Source organism: Trichomonas vaginalis, chromosome I (assembly GCF_026262505.1).
Source record: "Trichomonas vaginalis G3 chromosome I, whole genome shotgun sequence".
Lineage (NCBI taxonomy): Eukaryota > Parabasalia > Trichomonadida > Trichomonadidae > Trichomonas > Trichomonas vaginalis.
The window spans coordinates 3,836,439-3,854,198 of NC_067203.1; the positions used below are offsets into that span (position 1 = coordinate 3,836,439).

The following is a 17,760-nucleotide window of genomic DNA, read 5'->3' on the forward strand; positions in this document are numbered from 1 at the left end:
TTATTTTTCAAGCTTGACTTTTTACAATTTGAACTTTGTTTGCGTAGATATGAATTCTGAAAGAAGTATGAGGGTCTTGTATGACTTTGTACTTCTCCCATAGTTCATGTCTGTCAAACTTACCTGCCATGGACTCTTTCATAAGTTCCATGAAATCGTCTTCGGACAATCCGGGGAAAAGTATTATGTCAGTAAGTATTCTTTTAACATCCTTACTTAAACTCTTTGCTGTCTGTACACAAATGACAACTGAGATGTTAAAGTGTCTGAGCTTCTTAAGAATTCGACACATATCTTGTTCTCTGTTCTTTAACAAAGGATGAGAGGCGAAATCATCTAAGATAAGAAGACATCTGTGAGGGTAAGTCTTCCAATCGTAAGATTGCGATTTCTTCGAAATGTATTCTATCTCTTTCTGTTTGTTTCTGAAGTGTTTCTTCTCTAATATTCTCTGCATTTCCTCATTTGGGTCTTTAAACTTAGAATTTATATACTCATTTATAGCATTATACTTCAAAACCCTTCTTTGGTACTTCTTTATCCAATCTAACAACTCAGTATCCTTTATACATACTAACTTAGACTTCTTTATAATATCTTTGAACGAATTGACGGTTTGGTCAAATTGACCAGAAGTCGAACAAATAACAACTAACTCATAGAATGGGTTCTTCTCATCTAGTTCTTGGTTGTTGTGCAGCCATTTTAAGATAAGTGAAAGTCTTACCCGACCCAGGTGGTGCAATTAGACCTGTTATACCATTCTGAGCAAATAAGAACTTGTCATGTATAGGCTTTATCTGAGCATTTTCTAACTTCCTCTTGTTCTTATTTAAAACATTCTCAATTTTTTTGTCAATGTCAGCAAACTTTTTTTCTAACATATTTTTAGAAAAATTAAAATTTTTATCTTTTAGAAAATGTCTAGCGATTTCGCTATCTATATTCGAGACAAGCTTTTTGACAGCAAAACATCTGTCGACCATAAAATCTTACATAGTGTAAACAAGAAAGGTGGATTTGTTCTAAAGTTCTGTTTCTGGGAATATGACAAGAACCATAAAACATTACAAAGAGCAGTCTTAAAATTTGTCAATGACAGACTTGTTGACAGAGATGACGCCGATTGGAAAGATGAAGTCCAACAAAAGTTCTTAGAATGCAAAGAAGACACATGCGCTGTTCTTGAAGATGAAATAGAAAACAGAATAGATGAGCTATTAAAGGACAAAGAACTTTACATAAATATGGTTCTGAGAAATTTGACGTCTCACCACCAGAAAAGAAGAAGAAAGAAAAGAAAGAGAAAAAAGAAGAAGAGAAGAAAGAACCTGAACCAGTTCCAGAGAAAAAGAAATTTGACATGTAAAAATAAAATTTTATTTTTAGAACATTTCTGGGTCAATGTCAATGTTCTCTTCCTCTTTAGGAGTAAACACTGGCTTAGACTCTAATAGCTTTTTACCCAATTTACCATGAACTTCTACAACTTTAGACTCATAATATTCATAGTCGTCTGTCTTCTTTGGTTCATAAGGTATAACAAGTTTGTATGCTTTGCCTTCTTTAAGGTTTGAGAACCTTCTGTCAAAGCTTTCTTTGACTGTTAACAAACCTTCTATGTCTAAGTCTTCAAATTTCGCACCATTTTTAGTCACAATAGCAAACTTAACTGGTTCGATGTTCCAAACTTTGCTGAATGAAGACTTTTCAAAATGGTAGAAGTAAACATTCAAATATGTGAATGGGTCTAGTTCTTCTTTAAGTCCTGACATGTACTTGTTTACTGAAATATATTTCGTCATCTTTTCTATCGGATAAAAAAATATTTTTTTTAAATTTACTCAGAAAATTTTTTCTTTGTATATACACCATTCTGTATGTCTAAAAGACTTTTGACATTTGCCAAGAATGTACGTTTAGAAGCTGCCATATAACCATATTCTTGACAATATTGTTTATATTCATCATATAAAGACTTTTCATCTAATGACACAAAGTCAGTTTCATCTATGAACAGTTCATATACACTCTTGTTTGCTTCTAACAATGTTTGTCTCTCTTCGGTATGTGGAATTTGTCTTGGATTGAACTTAGAAATATCTAATGTCATGAAATATGAGAACAAGTGGTTGTAAAAGTCAAATGTCAAAGTTTCTGCTAAGTCGTCAAAATATTCTGTATCTTGCATATGAGCTTCTGACGTTCTGACAACTACATATCTTCTGTCAGAACTTTTTAACTTCATCGGAACAGCATTGTTTGAAACCATAATGAAGTTTGCAACATTTTCACAAACTCTTTGGTCTTTATACTTTCTTTCAACAACTCCAACTTTGTCTGTTATAAGACTCTTCAAAGCATCTGAGTTCAAAACTTTTGTTGTATTCTTATATACGAAAAAAGGAGATTTGACAGAATGTCAAATCTCCTCAAAAAGTGACAGTTTACATGGCAAACAATTGCGAGCAATTTTTAGCCATTTTGGCTCAAAACTATAGTCTGCGAGGTACATAAATAGAATCAGTACCTCGCAGACTCTAGTTCTCTATATGGCGCCGAGAAATTTTGGTGAAATGCGACGACATTTCACCAAAATTTTCTCGACGCCATAGGATGAATTGGAGGGTGTGAGATACTATTACATATAATAGTACTCACACCCTCCAAAACCTCGAAAATCTCAAAATTTCCTGCAATTATCATCAACTTTGCATAGCACAATCGGCCAAAAATTCATTCAATTGTCCTTCTTCTCAATATTTCTTAACTCTTTCGATTTCTTTCAAAATATCTTTCAATAATCTTTCAATGATAAATATTATACAAAAACGATTAGTATGAAACTTTTTTGCATTTTAAAAATATTTTATATTTCTGTTTTATTTCAATTTTTATATTTTTATTTTCCTTTTTTTAGATGAAACTTATTTGTTTACCAATATTCCTTATTTTATAAAATTTTCAATTGAATACTACAATAATTTTATCTCTCCTTTATTAAATTTTCGATTTTTATGTTAATTCTAATTCTTTGCACTATTTCTTGTCTAAATCTTCTAAAATTTTTATTTTAATTTAATTTGACACATAATCATCCTTTTCTAATTTTCGATTCAAATCCTTATCCTCTTCATTATTTTCAATAATTTTTTATCGTAATTTGTAAAATTCGTTCTTTTATAGCTGTTTAAATAATCCAAAACCATGATATTTATTATTGTTAATTATTCCTAATCATGTTTTTTCCATTAATTTTAATTTTTTATTTTCTGAACCATTTAAATTAATTTTGTTAAGAATATTTTTCAATATAGACTTCTGAAATAATTAAATTATTCTCAAACTCTCACAAATTATTTCATTTCAAATTTGTTTAAAATGAATTTGTACACCTTAGTTGATTCAGCTTGGCTTGAAACAGCTCTAGCACAGATTCAAAGGCGCACACCGTTAGCCATTGTTCTCACAAATGTTCCATTAGTCAACAACACTATTCGTTCATCAATTAACAAGATAACATTTTACAAAGCTCTCTTATGTAATAGACTAATTACTATTGAAGAGTACTTACATCATACATACAAACTTCAAGAGTTTACTACTTTCTACATTAAATATAATAATCAACTCTACGAGTGTTCATCCATTTTGAAACACAGAGATGACACTCTCCTTACCGATTATTTGATATTACAAAGTTCAAACGACTCTCGTATACAGGAAGAACCCTCATCAGCCAGCACTCCTCTACAACGCCAGCTTTCATCAGCCAGCACTACCAACTCTGTTCCACAGCAAACAGCTCTTCAACAGCCAACGCTCCTCTACAAAGCCCACTTTCTGCCAACACCCCGCCACAACGCCAGCTCTCTGCCAACGCTCCTCTTCAACGCCAGCTTTCATTAGCCAGCAGTACCAACACTCCCCCACAGCCACAACTCTCTGCCAGCACTCCCCCACAACGCCAGCTCTCTGCCAACTCTCTTCCACAGCAACAACTCTCTGCCAACACCCAGACACAACGCCATCTCTCTGCCAACACTCATCTTCAACGCCAGCTCTCTGCCAACACCTAGTTAGTATCCCTATCTTGGGTACGGCGGCACTGCGTTACACCTTACCCAAGATAACGGTTTGACACTTTACAAAACCGCTAACGTATATTTTACAACACAAACACTAACTTAACCTTAAATATTTACAAAGCCGCCAACCACTTCACCTCACTAACATTTTCGCTAACGACTTCACTAATGAAAAAATAAACGTTCTCACTAACGTTCCCACTAATGTTCTCATTTACAAAAGTATTGCAGCGCTTCCCATTGCTGTGCTTCACACAATAGTTCATATTCTTCAGTATCGCTGCTGTCACTCCAATCGTCAGAGTCAAAGTCACTGTCAAAATAAATGTTAGTAAGTTTTGACAAAGCTAATGAAACACGCTTACCGTTTGTATCTATTGCTTTTATATATCTCCATTATGTTTGTTGTCATAAACGCTCAAACTAACTTTACCCTTTCTCCCTCGTATCTGATAGAATGTATTTTCACGAGGAACGAAGAACAAATTCTTGAACTCATGACCGTTGTAGTTTGTTATCTCAATAGTTTTCGTCATTTATATAAAAATAAAATAAAAAAATATTTAAAAAATAAACTTAAAAAATTTATAAAAAATCAGCCATTAGAACAGTCAGTCAGTCAATCAGTCAGTCAGTGACTGTTCTACAAAAATATTTCATACACGACAAAAATAATTTTGAAGTTTACTCCTCTTCATTGCTTTATAACTCTCTTCCTTTATCCAACTCTTCTAGCTTCTTCTTAAGTTCAGCAATGTTGTCCTCATGAAGTTTAATCTTCCTTAATATACCTTCTCTATCTAATGGTTGCTTTATCTTTCTAAACTGAACTCTACCATCCTTCATAGTATGAATGTAAAAACCTTCTGGAATAGTTCCTGATTTAATGTATTCTACCAAAAACTTTTGTTTCATTGCTTCAGTGACTTTATTTGTCATTTCAATCAAATAAAAATTTTAATATTAAATAAAAATAACGTTATTTTTTCAGTAAGGAAACGCAGGAGTTTTACGATTTATTTGAGGAGTAGGTTCTGGTTTAAATGTTGGAGTCGGTTTAGGAGTTGACTTTTGAACAGGAGTTTGTACTTCCATAGGTTCAGGAGTCATTGAAGGTTTTGCTTGTGAAGGTGTTGGAGTTTGTTTAACTTCAGCTACTTCAGTATTATTTACAACATTTGCTTTATTTCTTTTCAACATCATAACTGCTCCTGCTGTAGCTAGCAAACCTAGTGGGAGACCATATTTTATATAAGGACTTGACCAAATGCTATTTTTGACAGGAGCTGGTGGAACACCTAACCTTGGTGAGACTGCTCTTTGCCATTGTGCAGCTCGTAAGAAATATTCAATAGGTGCTCCATAATCGTTTGGTAAAGTTTGTTTCATAGATGGTGAAGGTTCACGAGAGCTTGATGAAGAACTCATTTATAAGCTTTAAAAATAAACGTTCATCCTTTATTCCTCACTGTCGTCCGTAGCTAAGTTATAGTCATCTAATCTTATTATGGGGATGCCATTAGCACGCACCTGAATGGCAAAGCAACAATCCCTCATAAATCCAATAAGTGGCTTTGGTACATTTTCAGTTGCTAGTTCAATAGGTCCTTTAACAGACAATTTGTATGTTATTGGAGCAGTAGATGTTTGACCTTGCTGGAAGCAAAAGTCCACTTCTGTTGGAAAACCACATAAGAAATGTGTGTTGTCATAGCTATCCCATTTATGTTCCACACTACCATTATCCACCATTGACCTCATAACATCTTCATTAAATCCTATCATATCATTGTTTGTATTGCAAGCGTTCGCAACCATTTCATAAAATACAGGTCCATATGATTTTTCGGGTTCTGCAGGCATATTTCCATAAGCTCCCATGGAAAGCTGAAGATATTTAAACTTAGGGTTCTCAAAATTAACATAATAGTTGTCTTTCTTTCTAAATAGTGCCCAAATACTTTTAACATTAATAGGCGTATAAGCTGCTGTAAATGTTGCACTTGAACTATCTGTATTCTTTGAGAATGAACCGTCCATAGGAATCCAATCCATAACTTTAACAGGAAAACATAAAGCCTCGTTTGTATAATGTTCTACAAGTTCTGTATAAATGTTAGGGTCTAAAGAGAATGACTTTGGATGAATGAAACATTCATTAAAATCCATCTTTGTTCGAAATAGTTGCTGGGTTACAGTTGTAATAGTAACTGTTCCACTAGCTTCTACTGCCTTCGTTATCATAGTGAATGGTTCATTCCATGGAACAAATTTATTTGTCGGTGGATTTGAATCTGAAGCAAATGCAACTTTAAGAGTTGGATTGAAAGCAATGATATCATTTACAGATATAGATGTGCATTGTAAGGCGTCGCTACTGAACTTTACTTTAAGCTGAATGTTTCCTGCAAAAGCTGGAATAAATCGAATAGCTTCTAATGGAAGGAATCTTCTAACAGGAATTCTTAAACGAAGCTTAAAATCAAATGATTTTCCTGCTGTAATTGGACCACTAACAATTTGTCCTGTTCTGCATGTTCCCGAATGACTCCATACATCTTCATGTCGAGTCTTTGAGAAAACATCTACTTTCTTTATTTGTTCGGTAGTTTGTGAGTTTGAAGTTATATATGCTTCTTCTCTTGCGTTGTCTTGAGAATATACGATACGACCATTTGCAAGGATTTGATATCCAGCAACTGCATAGAAAGCGTCATCGAAACCAATCCAAAATCCTGGTGGGTTTGTTTTATTGGAACCTGAACCAATTTCTTTATCTACAATAAATTGACCTTCCATTTTATACGTAATGAATGTATTGTAAAGGTCCAACATATTTTCACCAGGAGGTGAGAGATTGAATGTTACCCATGTGTTATCTTTAGCAGTTCCAGGTTGTGATGGAATCTTTGCGTCAGAATATTTTCTATTAGTGTCACCAATTTGAACTGCATTGTCTATGATATCGAAATATGAGCGAATCTGATGAATATGCTCTGCTGGAGTAAATTCGTTTAGCTGTTCGTTCTGCATGTATTTACTTCAGATAAAAATATCTATTTACTTCATTATTCTCACTCTTCTTCTTGGCATTCGTGGTGGAAGTTGTTTCTTGATATTTTCAATGAACTGTACATTCTCTTTTGTCTCAACTTCTTTCACTGGCGGGTCAGGATTCTTTGACTCGGTTTGTTTTTCAATGAAATTCACGAACTTTGCAATAAGTTCTTGGTTCGTTATTGAAAGTACATCTGGCTTCTTTTCTTCTGGTTCTATTGACTTTTCAGTTTGAATAGAAGGCTTAACATGGGCTTCGCCCTCGGTGCCATGCACCTTAATGTTGTCGCTTTCTGCATTCGCTAATGGAACCTTTCTTTTTCTTACGTATATTTTACCATCTTTACTCTGACTTACGTAATAGAAAGGATGTTGTATTCCTCTTGCGTCATTTAATATAATAGACTCTCGCTCTGATTTTGACAAGCTCATTTTACATCGGTTAAAGTTTTAATTTTGTTTTTTATCTGCAGTCAAATGACTCAGGCAAGCCCTACTGACAAGACCCAAGGGGTCATAGATGTTGAAGCATTGAAGAAAGAAATTCGCGAGCAAATTTTATCCGAACTGAAGGAACAAAAACAAGAACAAAAGCCAGAGAGACCAAAAAGAAAACTTAGTGAAAAACAACTTGCTGCATTAGCTGCTGGAAGACAAAAGAACCCAAGACTACTGGCGAAAAAAGCTAGAGAAGAAGCTGAAGCAAAAGCTAAAGAAGCTGAAGCAAAGAAAGAGTAAATGTGTTATTTTTATCGGAACTAAATGTATAGACAAATACCTTTATCTGTTGCGTTCAGTAGTGAAAACCCTGACGTCAAAATAAAGGGGAACAGAGTAACGTTTAAGTTTCCAACAGACTGGATTGTGAACATAAATGAAGAGAAGTACATTGGCATAACAAATATGTATATAACACGTGCTTTCAGAAAGGTTGACTTTATACTTCAAGTCGAGATAGAAAATGACGAACAGTCTTTAAGCGTCCAAAACATTCACATATACAAATACTTTAAAAACAGTACGACGTTAGAAGACTGTATAATTACATTTTACGAAAATTTTCAAAAGAAGTTCAACATTGAAGTACAAACTTTACAGCCTTTACGTGATTTTCTTGCAGAACTGAAAGAAGAAGGAATTGTAGAAAGATTAATAGCTTTTCATTACGAGTTTGTACCAAATGAAGATGGAACTCATGACTGTCAATTCATTGTATTCTCACCATTCAATGAAGTCGCTAAAGAGAAAAAAAATCCATTACGTATAAGATTTCAAATCTCTGAACCAAGTGATGATTTCAAGAATGTTTTCAATTATGATGCAATGCTTCCGAGGAAAAATGAATTTTCCGAAATTAGATTTCCAGGTATTTGGGATAGAAAGCAAGCTATATTATATTCAAACTTAAGTAAGGGAGTTGAAAATGAGTTCATTGGTCATACAAGAACTTCACCACTTCCTAACCCTAAATACTATAAATTAACTGGCTTCAATCGTGAGTTTTGGATAGACATGTTCTCCACTCATGACCATAAAGCACCAGTGTTCTTACCTCCAGACCATAAGGACTGTCTCTACATTGAAGCACAACTCTTAAACTCTACCATCGCAGTATTGTAAAATCTACGCTAGCGGCTTATTTTTATCACGAATGACCTCATTGCTGACAAAAATAAATGACCTCAGAACTTCAACTTACGAATAAAGCTTGTTTTAGTCGTTATTGAGAAGTTAAACTTTTCAGCAAAGCAAGGACTAGAAGACTTACATAAGTCAAATCCAATCTCTTGACCATCATGAAGTGCTTTGTAAAGTTTCATTAAACTGAACTCAGAGTCTTTGTCATATGTTCCAACAGGTATGTGAATGTTCTTATCTTCATTGTAATAGCATTGTATAGCTTCAGGAAACATTTCATTAGCTGTTAAAGCAAGGACGTCTTGTTTGACACCTATGCAACGTGCATGGAATGCAACTTCATTTAAATCATTCGTGAGTAAGTCTATGTAGGTCTTCTTTCCACAAAATATTGACTTGTATGCTAAACTTTGTTTTCCAGGTGTTATTTCTGCGAAGTCAGAATGAAATTGACCAAGGTTCTTTCCTATAAGTTCGCGACCGTATCTCTTCTTAAACTCTGCTGCAAGCTTTGGGATGTCTTCATTGAAAATATGCATGCTATCACAGTCCTGGTAAAATATTTGAAGTCCCATATCTTCAGCAGTACAGAATACTTCATTCATAATACGTTTTGGCATAGATAGAATATTAACACCAAGTGGACAGAAGTTAAAGTGTCTGCAAATGCTTTTCGTTAGCTTGAAAATAGTTTTATCTGAACCATCCAAACCTTCGAACTTCACTATATGGTTGTAGTTTCTGATGGCATATCTTATAGCATCTTTGTCATTTACTATGGTTATTTTTGACTCAATAGGAGATAGAATAGTTTTGCCATAAATACTGTTCAGAATGAGCTTTATATTTTCTTGCAAAGGATTTCCTTCTTTCTTATACTTTAACCTTAACTCAAACAACTTCTTTACTTCATCTCTTATTCTAATATCTCTGTTTCAATCGTAATAGTATCCTTGCAACACTTTACATTTGACACCTTGATATTTTATGAGGTCTTGTAATGTTATATGGTCAACATACATTAAACAGCAAGTGTTTGAACTTCTGGGAACGTTAAGTTCTGGATTTAGTTCAGGGTCACAAACTATTAAAGGAAAGTGTCTATGTATTCCAATCTCTGTTATCTTAATGAGAACAAAGAAGCCAGACATAAACTTTTCACCAATGGGTTCCTTTTGGTCGTCATCGAATAAATGTCTCATGAGATACTCTGTGCTTAACATTTCTTTCTTCATAACCTTTGGAATACCTTCTAAAGTATAAAGTCTTGCTATAGCGGATGGATATAATGAAACAGCGTCGAAATCAGCAATGAGTTTCTTTTCGCTCTTTTGTTTCATGTTATCTGACAGCATACATCTTCCACCTTGAATATAGCGTGAAATAAATTCTCTTGGTTTATTTGAGAGGTCATATAAATTTCCATTCGGGAAGTACACTCTGTTCTCAAACAATTTGTTAGCAATATAGGGTGTCCAAAGGTGCGTTTAGCACAGCGCTCTATATGAGACTATTAAAGGAGATATATGCTGATTATAAATATATAATAAAAAATATGAATATATGTATATGATGAGTATGTTGTATTTTGGCGCCATGCCGGGATATAAAATGAATTTTGAGACAAGAGGCGGTTTCGCGGGAAATTTTGGCGGGATTTTTTTCATTTTTTTAATGAATCATAAAGAAAATATCCTCGCTCTTGCAAAAAAATGCAAAGACTGTAAAAAAATCTACGAGACATTGGTAAAATGCTTCGGTATGGATGCTCCTAGCTATTCCACTGTAACGTATCATGTTAGGATGTATCACTTCATGAACAAAAAGGCGCCCATCATAAAAATTGACAAAAAATCGCCGGATCAAAGAAAAATCAAAGCAATTCTTCAAGCGCTAGATGAAGACCCAAGAGCATCACTCAGAAGGATAGAGGAGATGACAAAGATACCACGTACAACAGTCAGTTATTATCTGCACAATTATTTGAACTACAAACTAGCGTATACACGTTGGGTTCCGCACAACCTTAATTCAGTTCAAAAAAAATCTAGAGTCCAATCTTCGAAAGAGCTCCTCTCTATATTGGGTGCGTATCAATCCAAGAAGTTTCGCTTTTTAGTAACAGGGGACGAGTCTTGGTTTCAATATGCAACAGAAGCCAAAATCATGTGGATCCCGAAGGATGAAAATCCGCAAACATTCCCGAAGAAAAAAATTGACACACCAATGATGATGTTGTCGGTTTTTTGGGGCGTGAATGGCATCATCGCAATTGATATTCTTCAAAAACCTAATACGATGAATGCTCAGTATCTAATTGACAATGTTCTTACTCAAATTATCAATTCTGATGAGTTTGAGAAATCCAAACAACAAAAACAAAAGTTTGCAATTCATTTTGATAATTCAAGAGTTCACAAAAGTCATAAGGTAATGAATTACTTGTTGGAAAACAATGTCAAAGTTGTTCCAAACCCAATTTATTCACCTGATATTGCACCCTCTGACTTTTATTTATTCGGCACGCTAAAAAAGAGAGCTGAAGGACGCGAATTCGCGAGTCCAGATGATCTTGAAAATTTTGTAAGAGAGCAATTTGAGCAATTTTCTCATGATGATTTAAAGCGTGTCTTTCAAGCCTGGATCGATCGCTGCGAACGCGTGATTGAATCCAATGGTGATTATATTTAAATAAACTTTATATATATGTAACTTGTTTATTTCTATTCGCAGTATTCAGGTTTGTGCTAAACACACCTTTGGACACCCTATAGAACAAATACTAACGTAGTCATAAACGTTTAAATCAAATTCTTTTAATATATCATTTCTGAACTTAACAAAACCTTCTCTTAAAATCCTTACATCTTGTTTGCAATAAAATGAGCTATATTTTTCTAAATCGAAATGGTTTTCATCTATTCTGCAGTTTTCGATTAAATCTATGTTTTTCATGAACGTATCCGCATCCTGGATAAACTTACACGCTTCAGAAATGACACCAGTTCTGTTGTCATTTGCTAACAAAACACTGCTGTAGTAGTTGTATGGAAATACTTCTTTCGGTCCTGTTTGTAAGTTAAACATTTCAGGAAATAGTTTAAGCTTCTTATTTATAACACTGTAAGAGTCTTTTATAATAATTGCCCTTCCTTTATATAAGCCAGTTATTTGCATTGTTCGTGAACCTTTAATGATGGGAGTTCCTTTCACTTCTGTCATGTGTCTTAAGATGAAGTTTATATCATAACTGAGGTTATGGAAATATATTAAACTCTTGTCAGGAAGTCGCTCCAAAAATTCTGTTGCACAGTTCTGACCCCAAATGCTTTCACTCACTGAACCATCTTCACTGTCATAACAGATGTTAAAAGCTTTATGAAAGCCATCGGTACTGCACTCAAAGTCAGCAAAGAAAACATGCTCAGGAATGAACTTACATTTAGCTTTATTTACTTCTTTTGACTCGGCTTTCTTCTTCAGTTGTACACAATACTTTGGAGCATATGTCAAATCTTTAAATGGTGCAAGGTTCTGTTTATATAAGTCAGTCGTATATGTGAAAAATTCTCCATAAGAAATAGGTTCGAAATATTTGCACTCCCACAATGTTTTCATAACATCCCATAACGGTGTTGTTCTATCATAACGAACAATAAATTTGTTCTCTCTCTTTGTATAAATCTTCATCTGTTTCTCAATGTTCATTCCACCACAAGCTTTGAGAATTTCTTTATAATTTATGATAAAATATGTTGTCATAGGTAATCTTTCATTTAGCATGTAGTGGTCTTCAACAAGAAGTAAGTCAATAGTTCGAATAGTTTCACATTCTTTTGGTATGTATCTCTTTATTTCATTATGTCTTGAGTCATTGAAGTAACCAATGGTAACATTAAATGCTATACCTGTTGCGTCAGAAATTTCTTGTACTTTACTTTGAGGAAAGTCTCTAACACGAATGACTTCTCTCATGTGGTCAATAGTTTCTTCATTTACTCCAGCCTGAATGCAAGCATAAACGAAGCAGTTATCTTCTGTTATAAGTGTTGCAGTTCTTTTGTTCAGTTCATTGAAGATTTGGTAGCGTTCAAGATTTATAGGTAAGGTGCAAAGATACTTCCAGAACTGACCGCTTCTCTTCTTATAAAACTTCTTTTCACCATTATCTTTCCAAAAGCTTTCTATAAGTGCTGGGTTTCCTGTTTGCTTAAGAGCTTCCAAAATGGCTTTCTGGTCATTTGTCAGTGTGCTTTCATCTCTATATGGTCTCTTTTTTGGTTTGCCTTTCTTTACATCTGACATCGTTAAGCCTTCATATTCTGTTAAATCATACATCTTTATTTCGGTAAGATTCTTTATGTTTGTCAAGAAGAAGTCATAGTGCATTTCAACAATACCTGCAGCATTTGCTTCTATCTCTGATATAAAGTTCTCCTTCAAGAGCTGATGTAGTAATGTTCCAATATTATTGAGGTTTAACGTAGAACATTCATACTTTCCACCAAGTTTATAACATACCATCCATCTCTGTTGTGAGTTTATTTTAATTTTCTCTAAGAGTCTCATGAAAACCTTACCGAAATGTTTGTGTAAGTAGTCTCTGTTTGGTTCATCTAAAGCTTCGATGTTAAAGTCAATGAGTCTATTGCCTGACTTCACATTTCTCTTCCTATTCTCTTCATCTTTCTTTAACCATCTCTCACCTTCTTTTGGTTTGTCGTCAATGGAACGAATGACATCGTTAGCTTTGCGAACTTGTTCTATAGCGCTCTTAAACATCTCTCTTCTCTGTTGTTTCAGTGTGTCGTCTCTTCTTCTTGTTTCACCAACGTTTGCATTTGTTATGTCAAACATTTCTCTTCTTACTTCATGAGGTACTGAACGTCTATGATATAAGTCAATAACAATGTCATTTAAAGGAAATGCTCTTGCATGGACTTCGTCCTCGCCGCGTTGCCGCTTTATGAACTCATGAATTCTATCATAAGTTATTTCACCATTGTAGTCATTGAGGATGTCAGCGAGTGCTTTTTTGTTTGTTGCGTAATGCTTTGCAACATCTATATTAGCTTCTGTAAGAAGTTGTTTTATTTCCGAGTGTTCTAACTTAGACAACTTCCGATACATCTTTAGTAGGAAATAAAAAAATATTTTTTGAAAAAATTAGATTAGATTTTTTAAGTTATTTTTCAAAATAATTTAATATTTTTATTTTAATGAAACACATGCAAGATTGCAAGTTCTTTTCATACAATGCTCTCGCTACTGCCATCAAGAATGAGTTCAATAATGCTTCAAATGTTAATGTTATCTTTAACAAGAAGTTTGTGAAAGAATCTAAGTTTGGTCAGTATGTCAGACCATTAGCTATCGTCATTGACCGCAAACGTTATACTTCACAAGAGTTAGCAGTAGTTTTGAAACAAAAGAGTTTCTTCGTGAATGTCAAAGATACTCATTATACTGTCATAAAGAACTCTAACGTTGACTTCTTCAGTATTGCTTTAAATCTTTCCGAACAGAAAGAATATAAGAAGGGTGAAACAAATGTGAAATATTATCCTTCAGCTCTGAAGACAATAACGAACAAAGATGTTATACAGAAATTCTTACCAAAGGTTGAAGAAGCTTCTATTGACATTGACGAAGGAAGTGAAATGGTTGAAGAAATTGACCCCGAAGCTTTATAAGAAAATTTATTTTTGAATAACTGATGGTGTCACCACGTCACTATGTCACCACGTCACCATGTGTCACCAGGTTAATTAACTTCTCTTAAAAATGATGACAACATGACATTTTGACAACACAGCAGGATTAATGCAAAAATGAATGTTATCGTTAATGTTATCGTTTATGTTATCGTTAATGTTATCGTTTATGTTATCGTTAATGTTATCAGTGTCGAACATAATTGACATGGAGCATTTATGTTATCGTTAATGTTATCGTTAATGTTATCGTTTATGTTATCGTTAATGTTATCGTTAATGTTATCGTTTATGTTATCGTTAATGTTATCGTTTATGTTATCGTTAATGTTATCGTTTATGGAAACAATTAAATGGTAAAAACAAAATAAACTTGACGATCAGACGATTCTCTCTTCGTCAATTATGTTCGACATGGAGCGTTTATGGAAACAATTAAATGGTAAAAACAAAATAAACTTGACGAAGGGTTTTGTTTTTTATCATGGTTTTCTCCACTATGGTCCTAACGTGGCACCCGACGAGATTTTTTTTCATTCTTCCTCTTTGAAGTTGTCGAAATATTCTGTTATTTTTTCCTTCAGTAATGTTAAGTCTTCTTTGAATGTAAGTATTGTGCAACCTTTGATGTCATAGTGTGTTTCAGGAAGAGTATTTTTGACAATTTCCTTTATTTGTTCATTCGGTGTCATTGAAATCGGTAAGTTTTCACGATAGAACCAGTTTCTGTCAGATTTATATATCTTAGCTAAGTCGTAAAAGCTCTTGTTGTTTCTTCTCACTAAATGCAACATAACCATATCTCTGTCTTCTTCTTTCTCCAACTCTTCAGTATATATCATATACTTATAACTCTTTTCCTTTCCTTTTGGTACTGAACGCGGTATTCTTTTCTGTATGCTTTTGTCTTTGGATTCAATGACTTCATCTTTTGCTTTATATAGTTCATCTAACATCATGAAAATATAACAAGCATAACGAGGTGAAGCCCACATTGCTACAGCGTTTACTAAAAGTCTATGAACATAATAACCTTTCAAACCAGGAGCCAAATTCTTGCGATTTTCATACGGAATCTCTTCATTCTGCAAAGCAATCATATGAGGAAATTCTTCTAAAAGTTCTTTTGTCTGTTGGTTTTCAAACCAATGATATGCTTGCTTTGTAGAACGAAGAGCATTCAAAATACTTTGCATTTGGTACATATCGTCTTTGACTAAACGAATGAGACGTAACTGTTTGTTATACTGTATGTACTCGTATTCTTCATTTATGGCTTCATGAACGATAGCAGTTGTTGTGTTCTCTGATGTTGACATTACTGTCTTTACATACAAGATAAAAATTTTTGTTAGGAAAAAATTAGCGTTATTTTCTGACTTTCACAAAAGACAAAAATAAACGCTTTACATGTATTTTTCAGCAACTTCGTCAAATAATTTTATAGCTTTATCTATCTCATCTACTTCAAACGTTTCTTTACCTTTTATGGGAGCACCATACATTTTCTCAAACTTTTCGAGTAGTTCTGTTTCTGCGGCTCTCATATCATTAACGAACACAACCTTGACTCTATTGACTATAGAGTCATATCTTTGAGTTATATTATATGTTCTTACTATCTTATATCTCTTTGTATTGAAGTCCTTCGGTTTCTGAACGATGTAAAGTAAGCCTTCACTGCAACGTTCTGAGTCGAATGAACCATAAGTTATGAAGTTATATCCAACAACAGGGTCAATCCACAGAAGAATTATTGGTATAAGACTTTTGTCAATGAGATATGCTGTGGTTCCATAGAATCTTACCGATATCATGAGCTCAGGATTTCTTGTCAAAATTTTCTGAGTAGAAGCAATTCTAACCCAGTCCTTTGTTTTCTTTCCAGAAGGTGTTATAATGTCTGACAAAGAATATTTGTTGTATTTCTTACAGTATCTTACGTTTAAATCACCAATTCTAACCACTTTGGTGTCATTGTCAATCTTTCTTACTGTTTCAAACTCAATGTTTGACATTACTGTCTTTACATACAAAATAAAAAAATAAATAAAAATAAAACTAACTTTATTTTTATCTTTTATGAAAATTCATGAAATTTGGTCATTTTTCAGCAACAAAATGAAAAAGTTTAGAAGAATTTTCTTATTCTTTCTGGCATATTTTTGTCTTTCCAGTACTCCCGCTCTAATGGTCCCAGATGTGTTGGCTTTGACTCTCTCAAGTTCTTAGATGGTATAACATCTTCAACGCCTCCTTCATATCTTACTTTATAAGTGTCATCGTTTATGTTATAGCCAAGTATTTCAATAACCACTCCTCGCTTTGCTTCGTCAATGGTTTCAGCAAGTTTGCCATTACTACTTTCAACTAATTTATGACGAGGGTAAAACGCAATAGAGTCGTCAGCAGCTTTTATAAGATATCCATTACCTTGCGTAGAGTCTACGATATAATAGTTTCTACATAACCTTAAACGTTTCTTTGTCAACGGTTTGTCGTCAAGAACTACACGAACTTTTGTACCAGGAATGAGGGTAAATTGTGTTGAATTTCTGATATTTTGTGTTTGGCTTCGTTTCTTTTGTATATACTTTTCTTCTTGTTGTTGTGTCATTGAATTTGGTGTATGTCCTGTTGTAGAATGTGTTGAGGAATTATATACTTCGAGAAAATGTTTCATTGTTTCTTCGGTAAAGTCTCGCTCTTGGTTTAAATCTCTGAGCGTTCTTATGAAGCAGTTTATGATGCCGAGTATGTTATGGTTATGGTCTTCAGTAGTGTAGTGAGTTATGTTATGCTTAATGAGAAATTCTGTGATTTCATTACTGAGGTATGCACCGTCTTGGTCTGATGTTAATGAAGTGGGATGATGTTCTGCCACGAACGTCTGCAAAACTCTTAAAACTTCATGAGTTCCTTTATTCCTCATTGGATATGCATATGCTTTGCGAGTGTTAACATTAATGAAGATGAGGAATGGTTTATGTCCTCCTTTTCTGCTTTGAATGAGAGTGTCAAATTGGTATGCGTCAGGAGCGTTGGAGTAAATTGGTAAAAAGTAGTTGTAAGGGTTTATTTTTGTTTGATGTACAACATTTTTGTCAAAGAACCTTTTCACTTCAGCTCTGTTAGTAAATCCCCAACTCTTTGCAGCTTCATTGAACTTCTTAAATGACTTCCATGGATGTTGTTCGAATACTTCTTTCAAGCTCATTTATGTAAAGTTAAAGATTTTATTCAAGACGGTAAGCCTTGACCCA

At 34.0% G+C, this 17,760-nt stretch overlaps 12 protein-coding genes and 3 pseudogenes across 15 annotated transcripts, besides 3 other annotated features; 6 read left to right on the forward strand and 9 right to left on the reverse strand.

Moving 5' to 3' along the window:
• Positions 1-17,760: part of a mobile genetic element that runs on past both edges of the window.
• TVAGG3_0924740 lies at positions 8-704 on the reverse strand (annotated as a pseudogene). The gene has a single exon. A coding segment is annotated over exon 1 (697 nt).
• TVAGG3_0924750 (uncharacterized protein) lies at positions 921-1,369 on the forward strand (the record flags this gene model as incomplete). The annotated part of the gene is made up of 1 exon (XM_051252377.1): positions 921-1,369. A coding segment is annotated over one exon (449 nt), but the record flags the coding sequence as incomplete, so codon positions are not given.
• TVAGG3_0924760 (protein of unknown function, DUF4108 family) lies at positions 1,533-1,805 on the reverse strand (the record flags this gene model as incomplete). The annotated part of the gene is made up of 1 exon (XM_051252378.1): positions 1,533-1,805. A coding segment is annotated over one exon (273 nt), but the record flags the coding sequence as incomplete, so codon positions are not given.
• On the reverse strand, positions 1,841-2,272 carry TVAGG3_0924770 (uncharacterized protein; the record flags this gene model as incomplete). Its single annotated transcript, XM_001279565.1, has 1 exon — positions 1,841-2,272. The coding sequence occupies one exon, from the start codon at positions 2,270-2,272 to the stop codon at positions 1,841-1,843; it is 432 nt and encodes a 143-aa protein (XP_001279566.1).
• On the forward strand, positions 3,522-4,079 carry TVAGG3_0924780 (annotated as a pseudogene). Its single transcript has one exon. A coding segment is annotated over exon 1 (558 nt).
• Positions 4,078-17,760: part of a mobile genetic element that runs on past the window's edge.
• Positions 5,076-5,516, reverse strand: TVAGG3_0924800 (repellent protein 1 family; the record flags this gene model as incomplete). The annotated part of the gene is made up of 1 exon (XM_001327126.1): positions 5,076-5,516. The coding sequence occupies one exon, from the start codon at positions 5,514-5,516 to the stop codon at positions 5,076-5,078; it is 441 nt and encodes a 146-aa protein (XP_001327161.1).
• TVAGG3_0924810 (uncharacterized protein) lies at positions 5,547-7,121 on the reverse strand (the record flags this gene model as incomplete). Its single annotated transcript, XM_051252379.1, has 1 exon — positions 5,547-7,121. The coding sequence occupies one exon, from the start codon at positions 7,119-7,121 to the stop codon at positions 5,547-5,549; it is 1,575 nt and encodes a 524-aa protein (XP_051077953.1).
• TVAGG3_0924820 (uncharacterized protein) lies at positions 7,149-7,577 on the reverse strand (the record flags this gene model as incomplete). Its single annotated transcript, XM_001327125.1, has 1 exon — positions 7,149-7,577. One exon carries the CDS (start codon positions 7,575-7,577, stop codon positions 7,149-7,151), a length of 429 nt encoding a protein of 142 aa, XP_001327160.1.
• On the forward strand, positions 7,623-7,883 carry TVAGG3_0924830 (uncharacterized protein; the record flags this gene model as incomplete). The annotated part of the gene is made up of 1 exon (XM_001278314.2): positions 7,623-7,883. The coding sequence occupies one exon, from the start codon at positions 7,623-7,625 to the stop codon at positions 7,881-7,883; it is 261 nt and encodes an 86-aa protein (XP_001278315.2).
• TVAGG3_0924840 (uncharacterized protein) lies at positions 7,908-8,765 on the forward strand (the record flags this gene model as incomplete). The annotated part of the gene is made up of 1 exon (XM_001327123.1): positions 7,908-8,765. One exon carries the CDS (start codon positions 7,908-7,910, stop codon positions 8,763-8,765), a length of 858 nt encoding a protein of 285 aa, XP_001327158.1.
• Positions 8,828-9,388, reverse strand: TVAGG3_0924850 (organellar and viral DNA polymerase type B; the record flags this gene model as incomplete). Its single annotated transcript, XM_001327122.1, has 1 exon — positions 8,828-9,388. The coding sequence occupies one exon, from the start codon at positions 9,386-9,388 to the stop codon at positions 8,828-8,830; it is 561 nt and encodes a 186-aa protein (XP_001327157.1).
• Positions 10,251-11,554: a mobile genetic element.
• Positions 10,347-11,474, forward strand: TVAGG3_0924870 (Mariner transposase; the record flags this gene model as incomplete). Its single annotated transcript, XM_051252380.1, has 1 exon — positions 10,347-11,474. The coding sequence occupies one exon, from the start codon at positions 10,347-10,349 to the stop codon at positions 11,472-11,474; it is 1,128 nt and encodes a 375-aa protein (XP_051077954.1).
• On the forward strand, positions 14,003-14,476 carry TVAGG3_0924880 (uncharacterized protein; the record flags this gene model as incomplete). The annotated part of the gene is made up of 1 exon (XM_051252381.1): positions 14,003-14,476. The coding sequence occupies one exon, from the start codon at positions 14,003-14,005 to the stop codon at positions 14,474-14,476; it is 474 nt and encodes a 157-aa protein (XP_051077955.1).
• TVAGG3_0924890 (uncharacterized protein) lies at positions 15,031-15,453 on the reverse strand (the record flags this gene model as incomplete). Its single annotated transcript, XM_051252382.1, has 1 exon — positions 15,031-15,453. The coding sequence occupies one exon, from the start codon at positions 15,451-15,453 to the stop codon at positions 15,031-15,033; it is 423 nt and encodes a 140-aa protein (XP_051077956.1).
• Positions 16,608-17,714, reverse strand: TVAGG3_0924900 (annotated as a pseudogene). Its single transcript has one exon. A coding segment is annotated over exon 1 (1,107 nt).